Source organism: Amblyomma mixtum, chromosome 1 (genome assembly GCF_055824585.1).
Source record: "Amblyomma mixtum isolate Tamu chromosome 1, ASM5582458v1, whole genome shotgun sequence".
Lineage (NCBI taxonomy): Eukaryota > Metazoa > Arthropoda > Arachnida > Ixodida > Ixodidae > Amblyomma > Amblyomma mixtum.
In genome coordinates, this window is record NC_143012.1 from 53111717 (window position 1) to 53125935 (window position 14219).

Consider the following 14219-nt stretch of genomic DNA (forward strand, 5'->3'; position numbering starts at 1 on the left):
CTCACGCAGACACATGACCATGGCACCTTCACATTGTTTCTACACACAATCCTGCTGGTATCTTTGGACAAGCTTAAAACGATTATCTGAATACTTGAAAAGGAGAACTTGGATAAACTGGAAAATTATTTCTGCATGCTGCAAATAAATGGTGCAATAACTTTTTTAGCAAAATGTGTGTCTCTAGATAACAGTCACAAAAAATTTCACAGAACACCTTTATTATATTGCGCACTATTTGCGCTGTACATCACCCAGTTTCTGAGCAAGATGCTTGCGCACCGCTTTCAGCCGTTTTGCAGACTCCTCTGGGCTTGTGTCCCCCATGTAGAGGCGGAACAAAGCTGCAGAAAGAATAAATATTAAGGGCAATGTATGGATTGAGGGGCATTACACAAAAATTTCCACAAGCAACTCTCAAAAGAAGAAGTAAAGCAAAGAAGCCCAATGCAGTCAAGGACTGCAGTTTCAAAAGTTGCATATAGTGCATTATATATAGCCAAATGAAAAATTGCTTTGTGACTAAGGGCCAGCCCAATCTGGAACACAATAGCCACTGGTGGTTCATACAAGTGCATTGTAGCACTTTGCCTTTGGCAACATACATTTTACACAATAAACTGACAAAATAGTGGCAGCATAAAAGCACCATCATGTTACTCTGCAAGATAGAAACTTTTTTCTGAGATGATTCGACGCGGTCAAGAGCTTTTAGGTAGTCAGTGCAGACTGCGACATATTCATGAGAAGGACTAGCTGTAGTTGCTTAGTGGTTAGGATTTCAGATACCGAGCCTGAGTATTCAGGCTCGAACCCAGTCGCGGCCACCCAATTTCGATGAAGGCAAAATGCAAAAGGCGTCCATGTGCTGGACGATGTCAGTAAAGGTTTAACACTTCTGGTGATGTAAAATTATTCCAGAACACTCTACTACAGCATCCCTCATAGGCTGAGTAACCTTGGGACGTTAAATTCCACACACCACAACAAATTTATGAGAAGCCTTCTTAAAATATATGAACTCAATCTCAAACTGCTGAGCTAAATCCAGCTAGGCCAACTTCAATTTCTCCTCCGTATCTCTGTAAGCTCTGCCACAGACAAACATTTAACGCTTCAATAATAACTATGGGCAGAATACAATGAATTTTTAGTTAAGAACAGAAGAACAAGTTTAAGTAATACAGCTTGCTGCAGAACCAGCTTCATTAACTGCTGTGGTATAGCGCAGTGTTCTGCATTGAAAAAAATGCACACATGATAACTTTAAAAGTGAGTGAGCTGCCATTAATTACAGGACACAGCTCTGGATCTGTGAACTATAAGCAGTGTTGTCCGGTGGTGAAAATTCCTTGAACAATGGGTCTGTCATGACTTCCTAAATTTGTTTAATTCCAGTTTTATTAACATACTTTGCACGTACACGATGATGCAAATGATGATGCATTTAATGTGACCAGTTCCAGCAAACAGCTTCCTGCTTGTCTAGTGTTTGTAAATAACCTGTGGACAAGTTGTATCCTGAAGTGCAGTCATTGAAACATTTTTCCTTCTGTACCAAAACTCACAGCCCACAAGGTATGATGAGAAGTTTAGGTTCCAAATTATTGCTACGTCGCCATTTACTAACTGAGCAACGCTAGACATAAAGCAAAAGAGTCACCAAAGGGTCAACACACCTTTCAGAGAAGTCAGCTTCTGCGGCGTCAATGCAGGCTTTGGCTCTGTCTTGCCCAGAGACAGGCTTCTGTTTGAAAGCGTTCCAGTCACACTCCTGTTTTTTAACTCTTCTGTGCTCCAGTACACCTGAGCCGCCATCCGGCAGAACATCGAGTCGGATGGCGCCTGGAAGAGCCTAGTCCACACCTGTGGCTCCACCCAGGCACCGCTTCCAGCATAGACCTGCAAAATATGTGCACACAGCTGTTAATACTTTCCTGCGGCCTATTTTTTTCAGACCTCTTTCTGCGCTCTGAGGCTATAAGTACCTTGACAGAGGAGCTTTCAGTAGCACCATCAAGCATTACATAGTACTCTAGCACATGATGGCGACTTAAGGTCACTTGACAATGACGCAAAACAAAAACTGTCACGCTATTTAGCACTTTTTGTATAGTCCCCTCAAAGCCAATATGACAGGCTGGGCAACTGTTTTCTCCTGAGTCTCATGGTATGGAGCACAAAAAATGCAGAAGTCATGAATATCACAATAGTATCCATATGAAAGCAGTTCTACCACACCTTATGAGTTTTTAGAGTGTTGCATTGTCACTTTTTTCAAGCGTCACATTAATGTATTGCCCACATAAGACTTCAAACTCCAATAACAACAGCAACGCGTAATATGACAAAACATTGCTCCAAATTCCATACTCCACAAAAGCTTGAGCTGTCAATCAGAAAAAGCTACTACGGGTTCTTTACAAAAATAGTGTTCCAGTTTAGACATGAATGCAAAAACGACTGCCTAAATTTGTCTTTGAGCAATATAGTTAAGGAGAAAGTGGATTCTACATCTGGCCCCAAAATATTCAAAGCTAATACACCACTGATGATAACATGGGCTTATGCAACTTGTTCAATACATTGGACATTGTTAGCAGTTTAAGCATGATCAATGCACCTGTGTTGCGAACAGGCTTACCAGCTGCACAACTAAAGTGCCTGACAGCAGGTTAGAAATGCAGGAGAGGCTTTTGTAAATTTACTGCTCACATGAAACAGCAGTTCAGTATGACAAATTAACTCTCCTTGCAAGCACCCAATTAGCAGCTTGAAGTCTTCTGCCACATCGAAAAGCAGCAATTAATATGCTTGTGTTACAGGTTATTCCCTTAGAGGTGCTATCTTCCTGACCTATGCACTCTTAAAACTAAACAAAAAATTAAGCAGACTCAAAATGTTATTGAGTAGGCTTAATTTAACATAGGGTCGGATATACGGCACTCTCTTGGGGCAGCAGTCACATTTTAGCCATGTATTTCTTCGCCTTTTGTTAAAAAAAATGGTGTTCTGCATGTTTTCCTTAAACGAAATTTACCAATGCCCCACCACCTCCCTCCATAAATGCTCCCCTGAGGCTCATTTAAAATGAATACTATAGCTGTCTGCCTACCTGTTCACATCTATCTATAATAATTCAAAAAGCCTACTTTAGACCATAAGAAATTTGTCGTCCCATTTAAGCTGACAAGATATTTTATATTTTAAAGCACAGTCCTTACAGTAAAACTGGGAGCCATGGAACACCATCTCCACCAGATGTTTACATGCTTGCTTGTAAAAAAGAAAGGTGATTACTTTTCCATCATCCCTGGTAGAGCCCACTTGTATGTCAGCTTCAGTGACAGGGCAGTGGCCATGGCCTCCTTCTCCTGCACAAAGACAAAAATTGACTTTTTGTTTTGGACACCAAAAAAAGTATAAAATGTGCATGCACAGGGATGATCAAACCATAAAATGATCAATTAACATAGCTTCTTATATACTTAACTTTTTCATGGGGGCTGGAATATTCAAACACTGCATGTGGTACCTCTACTCCGAAACTGATATAAAAAAAATCAGTGCTCGTCGTGGCTTGTACCACAGGTACACAAGTAAAAAGTAGTTGTAGAGGCGTTGCTCTTCAGTTAAAGCTTGCACTAAGGTGTGCAGATAATCTAGACAGTTGCGTGGCTATATTAGGCAAAACAACCATGGAAAGTCATTCGAGGAAATGGTAATCTTCTGAAAGCGTTCCATTTATTCTCACTCTAAAGGAGTTATAGCATTTTTTCGCACTGTATGGAGAATGCAATGGTGCTAAATAACTGAGAAATACCAAAATTATTTGACACTCATTAGCTTTTAAGCATTAAGCAAACTCTCCCAGGCAAGTCAGCTTCAGCTTATAAACACTATATTTTGAAGTGGATCAAAATTGTCAAATCACCAAACCAACAATCGAGTAATCTTACCACGTAGACCTGGGCTCTCCAGGGGACCAGCACTTGTCGAGGCTTGTCCTGCGGATGGAGTGAGTAAAAAGGAGTTCCAGATGTGTTATTCTTCCACTATTACCTGCAATAAGGCACGCAGGCACTCCAGACTGTTGCATGGCTAATGCAGGCAAAGAAGCAGTGCAAAGCCTTGGCAGTAAGACGAACAGGTAGTCTTCAGAAAGTGCTTTCATGTATTGTTGCTTTCAAAGAATTAATCATGGCATTCTTTTCGTACTGCATGGGCCGTGCAATGGTGCTAAGTAATTCTGAGCAACATCAAATTGGTCTGATGCTCATTGGCTTTCAAGCATTAAGCAAACTTTCCCAGGCGAGTCGGCTTCAGCTTATGAACACTATATTTTGAAGCAGATCAAAATTTTCAGATCACCAAACCAACACGGGAGTACAATGAGAATCTTACCAAGCAGACCTGGGCTCTCCAGGGAAGAAGTGCTCGTCAAGGCTTGTCCTGCAGGTACAGCAAGTAATAAGTTAGCCAACTACTGAGGCTTTTTTCTCCCAACATACGACTACGATCGAAAACAGCGCTAAATTGTCAGATCACTAAACCCAAAACATGAAAGAGTATCTTACCAAGCAGACCTGGGCTCTGGGAAGCAGTGCTCGTTGAAGCTTGTCCTGTAGGTGCAGCAAGTAACAAGTTAGCCAACTACCGAGGCTTTTTTCTCCCAACATACGACTACGATCCAAAACAGCGCTAAACTGTCAGATCACTAAACCCAAAACATGAAAGAGTATCTTACCAAGCAGACCTGGGCTCTGGGAAGCAGTGCTCGTTGAAGCTTGTCCTGTAGGTGCAGCAAGTAATAAGTTAGCCAACTACCGAGGCTTTTTTCTCCCAACATTCGACTACGATCGAAAACAGCGCTAAACAGTCAGATCACTAAACCCAAAACATGAAAGAGTATCTTACCAAGCAGACCTGGGCTCTGGGAAGCAGTGCTCGTTGAAGCTTGTCCTGTAGGTGCAGCAAGTAATAAGTTAGCCAACTACCAAGGCTTTTTTCTCCCAACATACCACTACGATCCAAAACAGCGCTAAACTGTCAGATCACTAAACCCAAAACATGAAAGAGTATCTTACCAAGCAGACCTGGGCTCTGGGAAGCAGTGCTCGTTGAAGCTTGTCCTGTAGGTGCAGCAAGTAATAAGTTAGCCAACTACCGAGGCTTTTTTCTCCCAACATACGACTACGATCCAAAACAGCACTAAACTGTCAGATCACTAAACCCAAAACATGAAAGTGTATCTTACCAAGCAGACCTGGGCTCTCCAGGGAAGCAGTGCTCGCCGAGGCTTGTCCTGTAGGAACAGCAAGTTATAAGGAGCTGCAGAGGAATTTCTCTTCCATAATTATTTGCAGTAAGGCATGCCAGTACTTCCGACTGTTGCACGGCCACATCAGACAAAGCAGCCGTGCAAAGTCTCGCCAGTGAAAGGTATACTTACGTCAGCACTTTCATTTTAGCCTCACTTTCAAGGAGTTAAGCATAGCATCTGTGTCAGTCTACATGGTAATGCAACGGTGCTCTATCATTCTGATAACTCTCAAATTGACCCGGTTCAACTAAACAGTGTTCTCTCCCTAGGTTCAAGAAGTTTACAGATTCTGCTTACAAACACACGTCCTGAAATGTCATGAAACTGCCACCAGCAAACCCCATTTCAACAAACCAATACGTGTTTAGAATGTATACACCTTACCATGCTGAACTTGGCACTGTGGGGATGCAACGCTCGCCGAGGCTTGTCCTGCAGATATTACAAGTAAAGAGCTTCAGAGGCATTCAAATCAGTTTAGAAAAGTAAAAGAATGCAAGTGGACAAATAATTACTTACCATTCTTCTCCATACTATCTAGTGCGGGCTGATACACAATATTCAGTGGAAGATCAGAGGCAGCTGCATATATCAGCCTCACTTCTGAAAAAGAAAAATAAATTTAAAAGTAATCCCTTCTTTCCCCCTTACATATCATAGCACATAAGAGTGAATAATTCGGTTTTTAAGTACATAAGTTTAGTTGCCTAAAACACTTCTGTTAATTCATTACTCCAGCTTCCTATACCTGAGGATATTAGTGCCAATCAGGTATCACATAAATTCATCAAACACAGGCCAGTGAGCTGGCACTTAATGATTTTGCTCACAGCGCAACTTAATACCGAGAAAAGATTACTGATAGCATTACCTTGTTATTTGGAAAGCCCATACAATTACTTCCAATGTCATAATTGAGTAAACATTGCCGTATCGAACAATAAATTTTCTCTGAAGTAGAGTTTAGAGAAAAGGTAAAAATTTATTGTCCCCTATGGCAATGTTCACCAGTGCCACGACACTGGAAGAAATTGTATCGGCTTTACAAACAGCAATGCAACGCTACCGATAATCTTTGCTAGGTTTCTTCATACAACTCTTTTTTTACCTGTATACAAGAGTTTACTTCCACGTTATCCAGCTTGTCGCCTTCCACCATGCTATCCAAATCTCTGCTATAGTTGCAAGCAGTACCTGCGTGTCATGAAACTGAACTCCTGATGTTGGATACTGTTTGCAAACGAAATCTGCCTTGCCTACTCTGCAACACTGAGGCCGCAGGAGGGATAATTCCATGGTTCACAGGCTGCAGTACTGGTACATACTTTAGCAGAAAAGTTGCGATCTGGGTCAGCTGGTGCACTGTATTGAACAAATAACCCAGGCAAACGCTGAAGGACAAGGAAGGGACGAGGCGCACACTGCAACTGGAACTAACAACAGTGTTCTAATGAAGCACATCCATCTCCCAAGAAAACTTGCTGCACAGTTGTTAATTTCAGTCGCAGTGTGCACCTTGTCTCTTCCCTGTCCTTCGTCCTGTGGCTGGGTTATTTGTTCAATACAATGCTAACCTTCCTGCTTCAGTCTGGCAACTTCTATGACATACTCAGGCTTCTTGTTTATGATCAAAAGCCTAGCTATGTGCATGGAAAAATCAGACCTTTTTCACTGATTTCTAATCAGCTCAGTCCTGTGACAGCCGCAGCTAGCCTATTTTAGAACATTTCTTTTGGTGCCGGCACTGCATGGTTGTGGGCACACTGCATCTTCCAAATAACAGCACTATAGAATGCTTACACCTTGTTTATTCTACTGCACTGCAGTTATAATGCATGAACGAGGAACAATATTCAGCACTTATACATGTTAGTTTCATTTTTTTTTGTAGTCTTCCTAAATTAGAAGCAAAGAAATATCTATGAGGAATATGTTAAAGGGACGCAAAACAAAAATTTAAGTTCACCTGTATCAGTACGGTAGCGTGTTCAAAACAAACTGAAAACAAAGCTTTCATAAGCTAGAACCTAGAAACGAAATACAGGTGTAGCCATCACTGGCCGTTCTCATGAATGAAGCATGTGTATCAACATCAATTTTATTGCGCGCATCTCAGAGGATATGCTAGACCATCATTAACTTCAAAACGGTGGCAACCTGTCCTTTTCAGCAAAGACTTCAAAAGTTTGAATCAGCCAGTGGAAAGATTTCCAATCTGATTTTACCAGCAATAATTATGTCCTTTGCTGCCAAATTAACAACAACATACCAGTGAAGAGGCTAAGATTCAATTTTCACTGAAAACAATACAATTGTTCTTTATACCCAATGGAAATCTGGTACTCAGCACGAAGGGCTACATAAAACACTAGATCATTTCTGTAATGCAGCTCATCAGCTTATAATGGCCTAAATAGAAGCGAAACATGCTCTTTCTTCTGAGCTCCCAACAAAAATACTGCAGATTACTGTTTCATAATGCACTAATATTTCACTTGGCCACTTAGCAATGCGCGTCCACCATCAACTAGCCTCCTTTCCAACTTTTGTTGACATAAGCAGTGCCGAACTGTGTGCTGGCATGCCATTAATGTGCGCTACCAAAGTCATGCATATACCACCCTGTTTTTTTAATGTGCAGTGAAAATGAAAGCTAAGAAATTAAGGAAGCTTCCGCTAGCTAAGATATTGAATGAATGAATATGCAGAGCATGCACTGATATATATTCTGAACGCGATGAGCACATGCAGAAACAAAAATTTCCGATAAATGAAAAAACCTGGCCTGCCTCAAAAAAGAAAAAAAGATTTTAAATTCTTTTTTAATGCTTAATGATCTCCCGTTGAGTTAAAAGGCACATGATACACCGAGGGTTCTTTGCACAGACCAGCTGCCTATCCTCTTCCTGTCTTTTTGGAAACTTATAGCCAGCGAGTTAACTGGAAATTTGAGGAAGCAATCACGACAGCAACAAGCATCCCTCCACACAGCTATGATGGATTTCAGAAGTTTAGAAGTACCTGTTCCCCACCATCTTCACAACACATTTACAAGTGTGTGTCTGTGTGGGGGAAACAAAAAAATTGTTTCACACTACACATGATTCTGTAGATGGATCTGAAAGTATGCTCTGCATCAAGACATAACAGCTCCAAAGCTAACTTTTCAAGAAAATTTACCAGCATCGAAGAGCTTGGAAGTAAGGCTGCGCTGCAGTTCCATATTCAGAATACGGAGCTGTCCAACTTCGTCCTTAAGAGCTTCAAATTCAGCTGTAGCTGGCTGGTCACCCCTTGCTTGCTTCAACGCAGCCAGTTCAATCTCCAAGGCCTTTGTTTTGCGCTTCAGCTCGTTGTGCAATCCAACAGGAACCATGTCGACGGCTCCATCCACCACTGCCTCCTCAATCAACTGCAGCTCCTGTTGGCGCTGCACATCAAGCCGTAGCTTTTTTGCTGACTTTGTCACCTGCAACTGAATAGGCGCAATTAAAATTTCCTACTGAACTGTTTCCTACTGAACACACCAAAATATGCAATCCATCAGGATTAATCCTGACAGCAGCATGCCACAGCATAATGGGGAAAGTTGTGCAATGCACTAGTACAGGGGGGAGGAGGGGGGGGGGGGGGGGGCAAACTGTAGGTCGCGAGCTACATGTGGCTCTTCACAGGTCCACGTGCAGGTCGCAATTCTCCTATATCTGCAACTTGCAACTTCCGACGCAAGAGCTCAACTTCAAAAATTCTTTTCTCCCTTTAAACAAAAATTACCTCGATTAAAATGTAAGAAATGAAAGGCAATAAATTGTTCTATGTAACCTGTCATTGTTTGTATTTTTACTTGGATCACCTCAGGGTGAAATTAACCAGTGTTTTTGGCTCAAAATGCACTTTTTTGCAACCTTAGTATTTTTCTTACTTCAATGTACACAGTTTCATCACCTGTAACATTGGTTATAAGTTCTAGACATCTAGAGAAGCCAAACGGCTATTTCTGAATATGCGAGAGCAAGTTGGTATAAAAAAACAGCAGAAATGGTGCATTTTCATATTTTCTTTAATTAAAAAAAAGATTTGAGCCGTAAAAACCTATACGCTCTGATTTATGCCGAAAGCCAGAATCTGCGCAAATGTCACTGAAAAAATTGTGGAGTGTTTTCTAAAAACTTGTTTTTCATTAATCTTTTCTCTTAATTGGTTTGTTCACAGAAGGTTGTGGCCAAGTACTACACCAGGGTGGCCAAATCCTGCTCTGGTGAGGAAGTGCGTTGTCGGTTCTGGTCACCGAGATCAGGCCGCACTTCAGGCCTGGTTATGCAGTTCCATCGACAGGCAGAGTATTTTTTTTGTGGGGGGGAGACATGGGAGAGGCCTTTGCTCTGCAGTGGGCGTAGGCAGGCTGATGATGATGATTAATCTTTTCTAAATGTTATTATTTTCCAAATGTTAATATTATAGTAGAATACAACTTAAAAAAACAGCAGTTGCTAACACTGGACCGCAGTCGCCGCTTTCCAATTGGAACAGAAACAAAATCAGCCTGACTTTTGTAAACGGAACAGTAAACGAAATCAGCTTGAATGTTTGATTTTATCAAACAATCCCCATATCAAAATTCAAAAGCTCATAACTTTTTTTCTTGCAATAAGCTTGTTTATAGGTAACAAGGTATGTTTAAGCAACGGACTACTTTTTCGTCGTGGAGGAATTCTTGCGCGGAGGCTAAATATATGAGCGGAGCTTCACTGCAGTCTTAAGTTGTATCCGACTATAAGTGTTTTTATTAAAGCCTTCTCTAAATGTTCAAGCTGCACTGACCTCACAAATAAATTTTTTCAACGAAAATGTTTCAGGCTTTGATTAGGCACATGGGCATAACTTGCCATGAATATTTTTGAACAAACTGTAGATGGCTGTGTGCAACGTCTGGGGTGTTTGGCATGGAATGACCCAGTAGAACTGTGTTTGGTCACTCAGAGTCAACCCCTAAGAAGGCTGCTAGCCTGGTGCACAAAGGTCAGCTGACCTTGCAAGCTGATCCAAGTTGAGCCAGGAATCACGTGGAAGAGTGTGTGGGGAAAGGAGCATACTAAATGTCAGCACGGCATCCTAGTAGGCAGTGTATTTAATGTGGAGCAGTCCCTGAATATAGATTAGCTGTCCGTTCATCTTCGTGTGTACACCTTCTTCCCATGTCCATATTTTTTAACACTGCTTTCAATAAATGTAACTCACCTGCCCGACAACCTACTTAGGATCAAATATTTTACAGCTTGAAATAGAAGTGGATATCTGGAGGCAATGATCTGTCTTCAAGGCCAGTCACAAGCCCCACCTTGTGAGCTGTTCATCAAGTAGACACACACTTTTACAGTGCAAAACTGCACATTTGAAAGTAATATTACCAGCCTTTAAAAGCTATGACTTTACCTTTCCTTTTGTCCTTTTCTTCCCTTCGGGTGGTATAAGAGGTCTTCGGTGTCGTTTTTCATTGTAGATGTCCATTTCCTCCTTTGATTCTGCACAGCACATAGAAAGTTAGAAGCAATGTGCATTGATAAAAGGTTAAGAATGTATCATGGAGCTGCACCGCATATTATTTTGAATTTTTCCAATCTGATATGCACACAACCTTTACAAAATGTTCAATTTTTTTGTATTGTAATGGAACAAACCTGCATCCGCGAATTCTGTGTACAAGTTCCTCTCCGTCTACTGCAATCATACTGTATGCAGCTTACCAGATGATGATGATTGCAGATCTTACTGGTTTAAAGGCAGCTTTGTCCAAAGAGCACCATGGCACAAGGAATTTTCGTCTACTCAAGGTGAAATTAGAGACACATTTTTCGAGCATTTTACCGCACATATGCCATACACCAGGCCAAGGGAAACCTTGTACACACTGCATCATCTCTAAGTACCTGGGGGCACTGTATGGGGATTGAACCCAACACCGCTTGCACGCAAGGTGGATGCTCAAACCAAGAGGGCACAGCTGCGGTACTTCACGCTGCATTCATATGTCCTTTGTTGAGCAAGAATTAGTTGAAGACACATTAATTAACGTCTTAAGCAGTAAAAGCTTGATTACAATTTCTAAGCACATACACACTTCATTTTAGTGTTTGAGGTTGAGCACATATCCCCTCCTTTTGTCCTGCCTTGAGGGCAAGAACTCTGTATGGTAATAAATTATAAAACACTAAAAACAGAGAAACACATGCTCGGCTGAGCCACTATAGCAACATGTACCCCACAGCGTTTTGCCTCAAGGAGGGCATCCCTGCTGAAAAAAACTTCTATGATGCAATAACCTCATAGAGGCTTCATCATAGAATATCATGCAATCTGAATGATATATCATACAATTTGTATGATATTCTATGACATCTCTATGATGACTATGATTTATAGAAATGTATGACATTTCTATGATAATTTTCTATGATTTGTATGATAAGTCTATGATATTTGTATGATAAACTGTATGAGTTTATTGCAACATAGAACTTTTTTCAGCAGGGATGGCAGTTAAAACTATTACCATTATTTATAAAATATACCTTAATTTAATATATATATGTGTATACATACATACTACATAAAACTTTGTATGCTGATTTCACATTTGGATTTTACGCTCCGCTAGCTGCAACAGTTACTGAGTCATTAAAACTAATAAATACCCTCATATAGTCCTCCCCGGGACATCAATAGTTAATAAGGAAGTATACAAGTGTATAATTAGTAGTACACAAAGCCTTGTTGTGTGCAATAAAGCCATTTTTTTCTTATACATGAAGCCCAATACTCACTGAAATAAAATTAAAAACACGAGCAGAAACCCGCGAAATACACGAGGCACCGCGACCCGCGAAACCGGCGGCACCGGCACCGGGAGGCACCGGCGGGGTATCAGAAGCGCAATTCGTTGACAATGTTAGACAACTACGCATGAGAAAACAAGTCATTTTATGAACTTCGCAACCTTTCGTTATAATTATTCGCTAGAAGACAGGTGAAGATACGAGAATTACAAAAAAAAGAGAAATCGAAACTTTAGAGCACATGTTTTCCATTCGCCGCTTCCCGCGACCTCAACTTGCGCGCTTTGCGTGGTTTACTTGTCATGCCTCAAAATATTTTCACGAGCCCTTGACGAAGCGACAAATATCTATAATATAGCCAATGGATCCCCGAAAGTGCTCCATTTTGAGCTCTCAAGACGGTTGTGTCGTTGCGTAGAGCAGCGCGCGCACAGGTGCGGAAGTCATGCATACTTAGGGCACGCGCTTGTATATACACCTTCCTAATACCGCAAAAAGTTGTTCAGCCGCAGAAAAAAAAATACAATGGATGGCCTTTTGGCGACTTACCTGTCATGTGTATGATTCTGGCATCGTAGTAACCGCCAGCGGTGAAGTCGTCGCCGCACCAGTAGACGCTGTAGTTTTTTCCCGGATCGAAATCCGCGACGTTCTTTGGTTCAAATGACTGAACTTTAGTGTGTTCAACAACAGCAGTTGTATGATCACACACGTACTCACAGTAGACGAACATTTCGGGAACAATTAAAACGAACCGCAAATGCGCACTAAGTTTGCAACGCGACGCGCCTTGATTTGGCAATGGACGCATCTCAACTACGCGGACAAAACTATAAGGCGTGCATAGGCTTTCATGCATCATGCGCAGCAAAATATAGTGCCACCTGTAAGCGATCGTACGACGCAATTTCTCATCGGCGCCTACTCCCGTCGAGACGGCGGCAGTCGTCCCCTCGACTCAAGAGGCTCACGTGAATCTGGCTCGGTTCGCCGGTCGGTCCAGAGTGCACACCGCATCGCCTGCCTCGAGTGGCGCTCACGTGAATGTGGCTCGGTGCGTTGGTCGGTCCGGAGTGCATACCGCATCTCCTGCCTATCCTCTTCCATTTCATCCCGGTGCCGTCAGGACGTCGTTTGTGTTTGTGATGCTTTGTGTTTTCGCGAGTGCGGCGCGTCGACTCATAAGCGTCGGCGGCAAGAAGCGCAGCGAGAGTGCGTGGTGCGCGAGCGATCTGAGCGGACGTGCGTGTAAGACAGTGCGAACCCTTTTGAAGTGCGCGAACTTGAATTGTAACCACAATATATCCGTTTTTATTCCCCCAAAATTGTGTGTGCGTGGGTATTCTTACTCGCTCCCCCTTCCCATTTTCGGTCATCTCTAACACACCATACAAGTACTTTTCCCACGTAAAACGTGCTGTTATAATTTATAGCTGTACTCGTATATACATGCGTGCTTTTATGTACGAAAAGGCAAAATGTCCAAGCAACCTTGCTCAAATAGTTTATGATTTTTTATTTCGACTTCGAAATTCATACGAAGTACATGCAGAATTCAGTGTCGCCATTTTAGCGATTTTCCCGCTAAATTAAGTGACTGTTGTTGCCTCTTAGCGGGAAAAATGTTTGTCTAGCGGCTAGCAGATTTTTTAGCGGATTTTGAATCTTTATTTCGTGGGTCTCATTGTTTTAGCGGATTTCAGGACGTGAAGTGTATCTGAACGAAATGAGCAATTCTCTTCGTAGGCTTCAGTAAAAAAATAGTGGCCGGCGGGTTATGTGCGAGGAAGGGAATTTATCAGCGGTGCCGGCCGCTGGCTCGTTGGTGTGGCCAGTCAATTGGCGTGGGCCGTTGCATGGCAATAGTGTACTAGAATTAGTACACTATAATGGCACGCCTCGAAGAAGCCCACGGAGAGATTCGTAGCTTGCGCCTCTCCGCACCTGGCTGCTGTAGGGTTTCAACTGATTCTATGCATGACACCATGCATCGACCCTGCGAGGCGCGGTGAAAGGCGCCTAGGCGCCTCGGTCACTTTGCTACACCCTATCTCGCAGATTAC

The 14219-nt window shown here is 42.1% G+C and overlaps 1 protein-coding gene across 2 annotated transcripts; it reads right to left on the bottom strand.

Annotated features, from left to right (window-relative positions):
• Positions 1-214: 214 nt before the first annotated feature.
• LOC149366321 (uncharacterized) lies at positions 215-13178 on the bottom strand. 2 transcript variants are annotated; one of them, XM_089550181.1, is made up of 15 exons: positions 12706-13178; positions 10757-10845; positions 8504-8798; positions 5843-5926; positions 5708-5755; positions 5258-5305; positions 5088-5132; positions 4918-4962; positions 4748-4792; positions 4578-4622; positions 4405-4452; positions 3960-4007; positions 3301-3374; positions 1680-1902; positions 215-344 (listed from the first exon to the last, which is right to left on the bottom strand). In XM_089550181.1, exons 1-15 carry the CDS (start codon positions 13016-13018, stop codon positions 235-237), a joined length of 1560 nt encoding a protein of 519 aa, XP_089406307.1. In that variant the 5' UTR covers positions 13019-13178; the 3' UTR covers positions 215-234. The 2 variants fall into 2 exon arrangements, with proteins under 2 accessions (XP_089406307.1, XP_089406315.1); XM_089550189.1 differs by lacking the exon at positions 4918-4962 and having other exon boundaries at positions 12706-13176.
• Positions 13179-14219: the final 1041 nt, after the last annotated feature.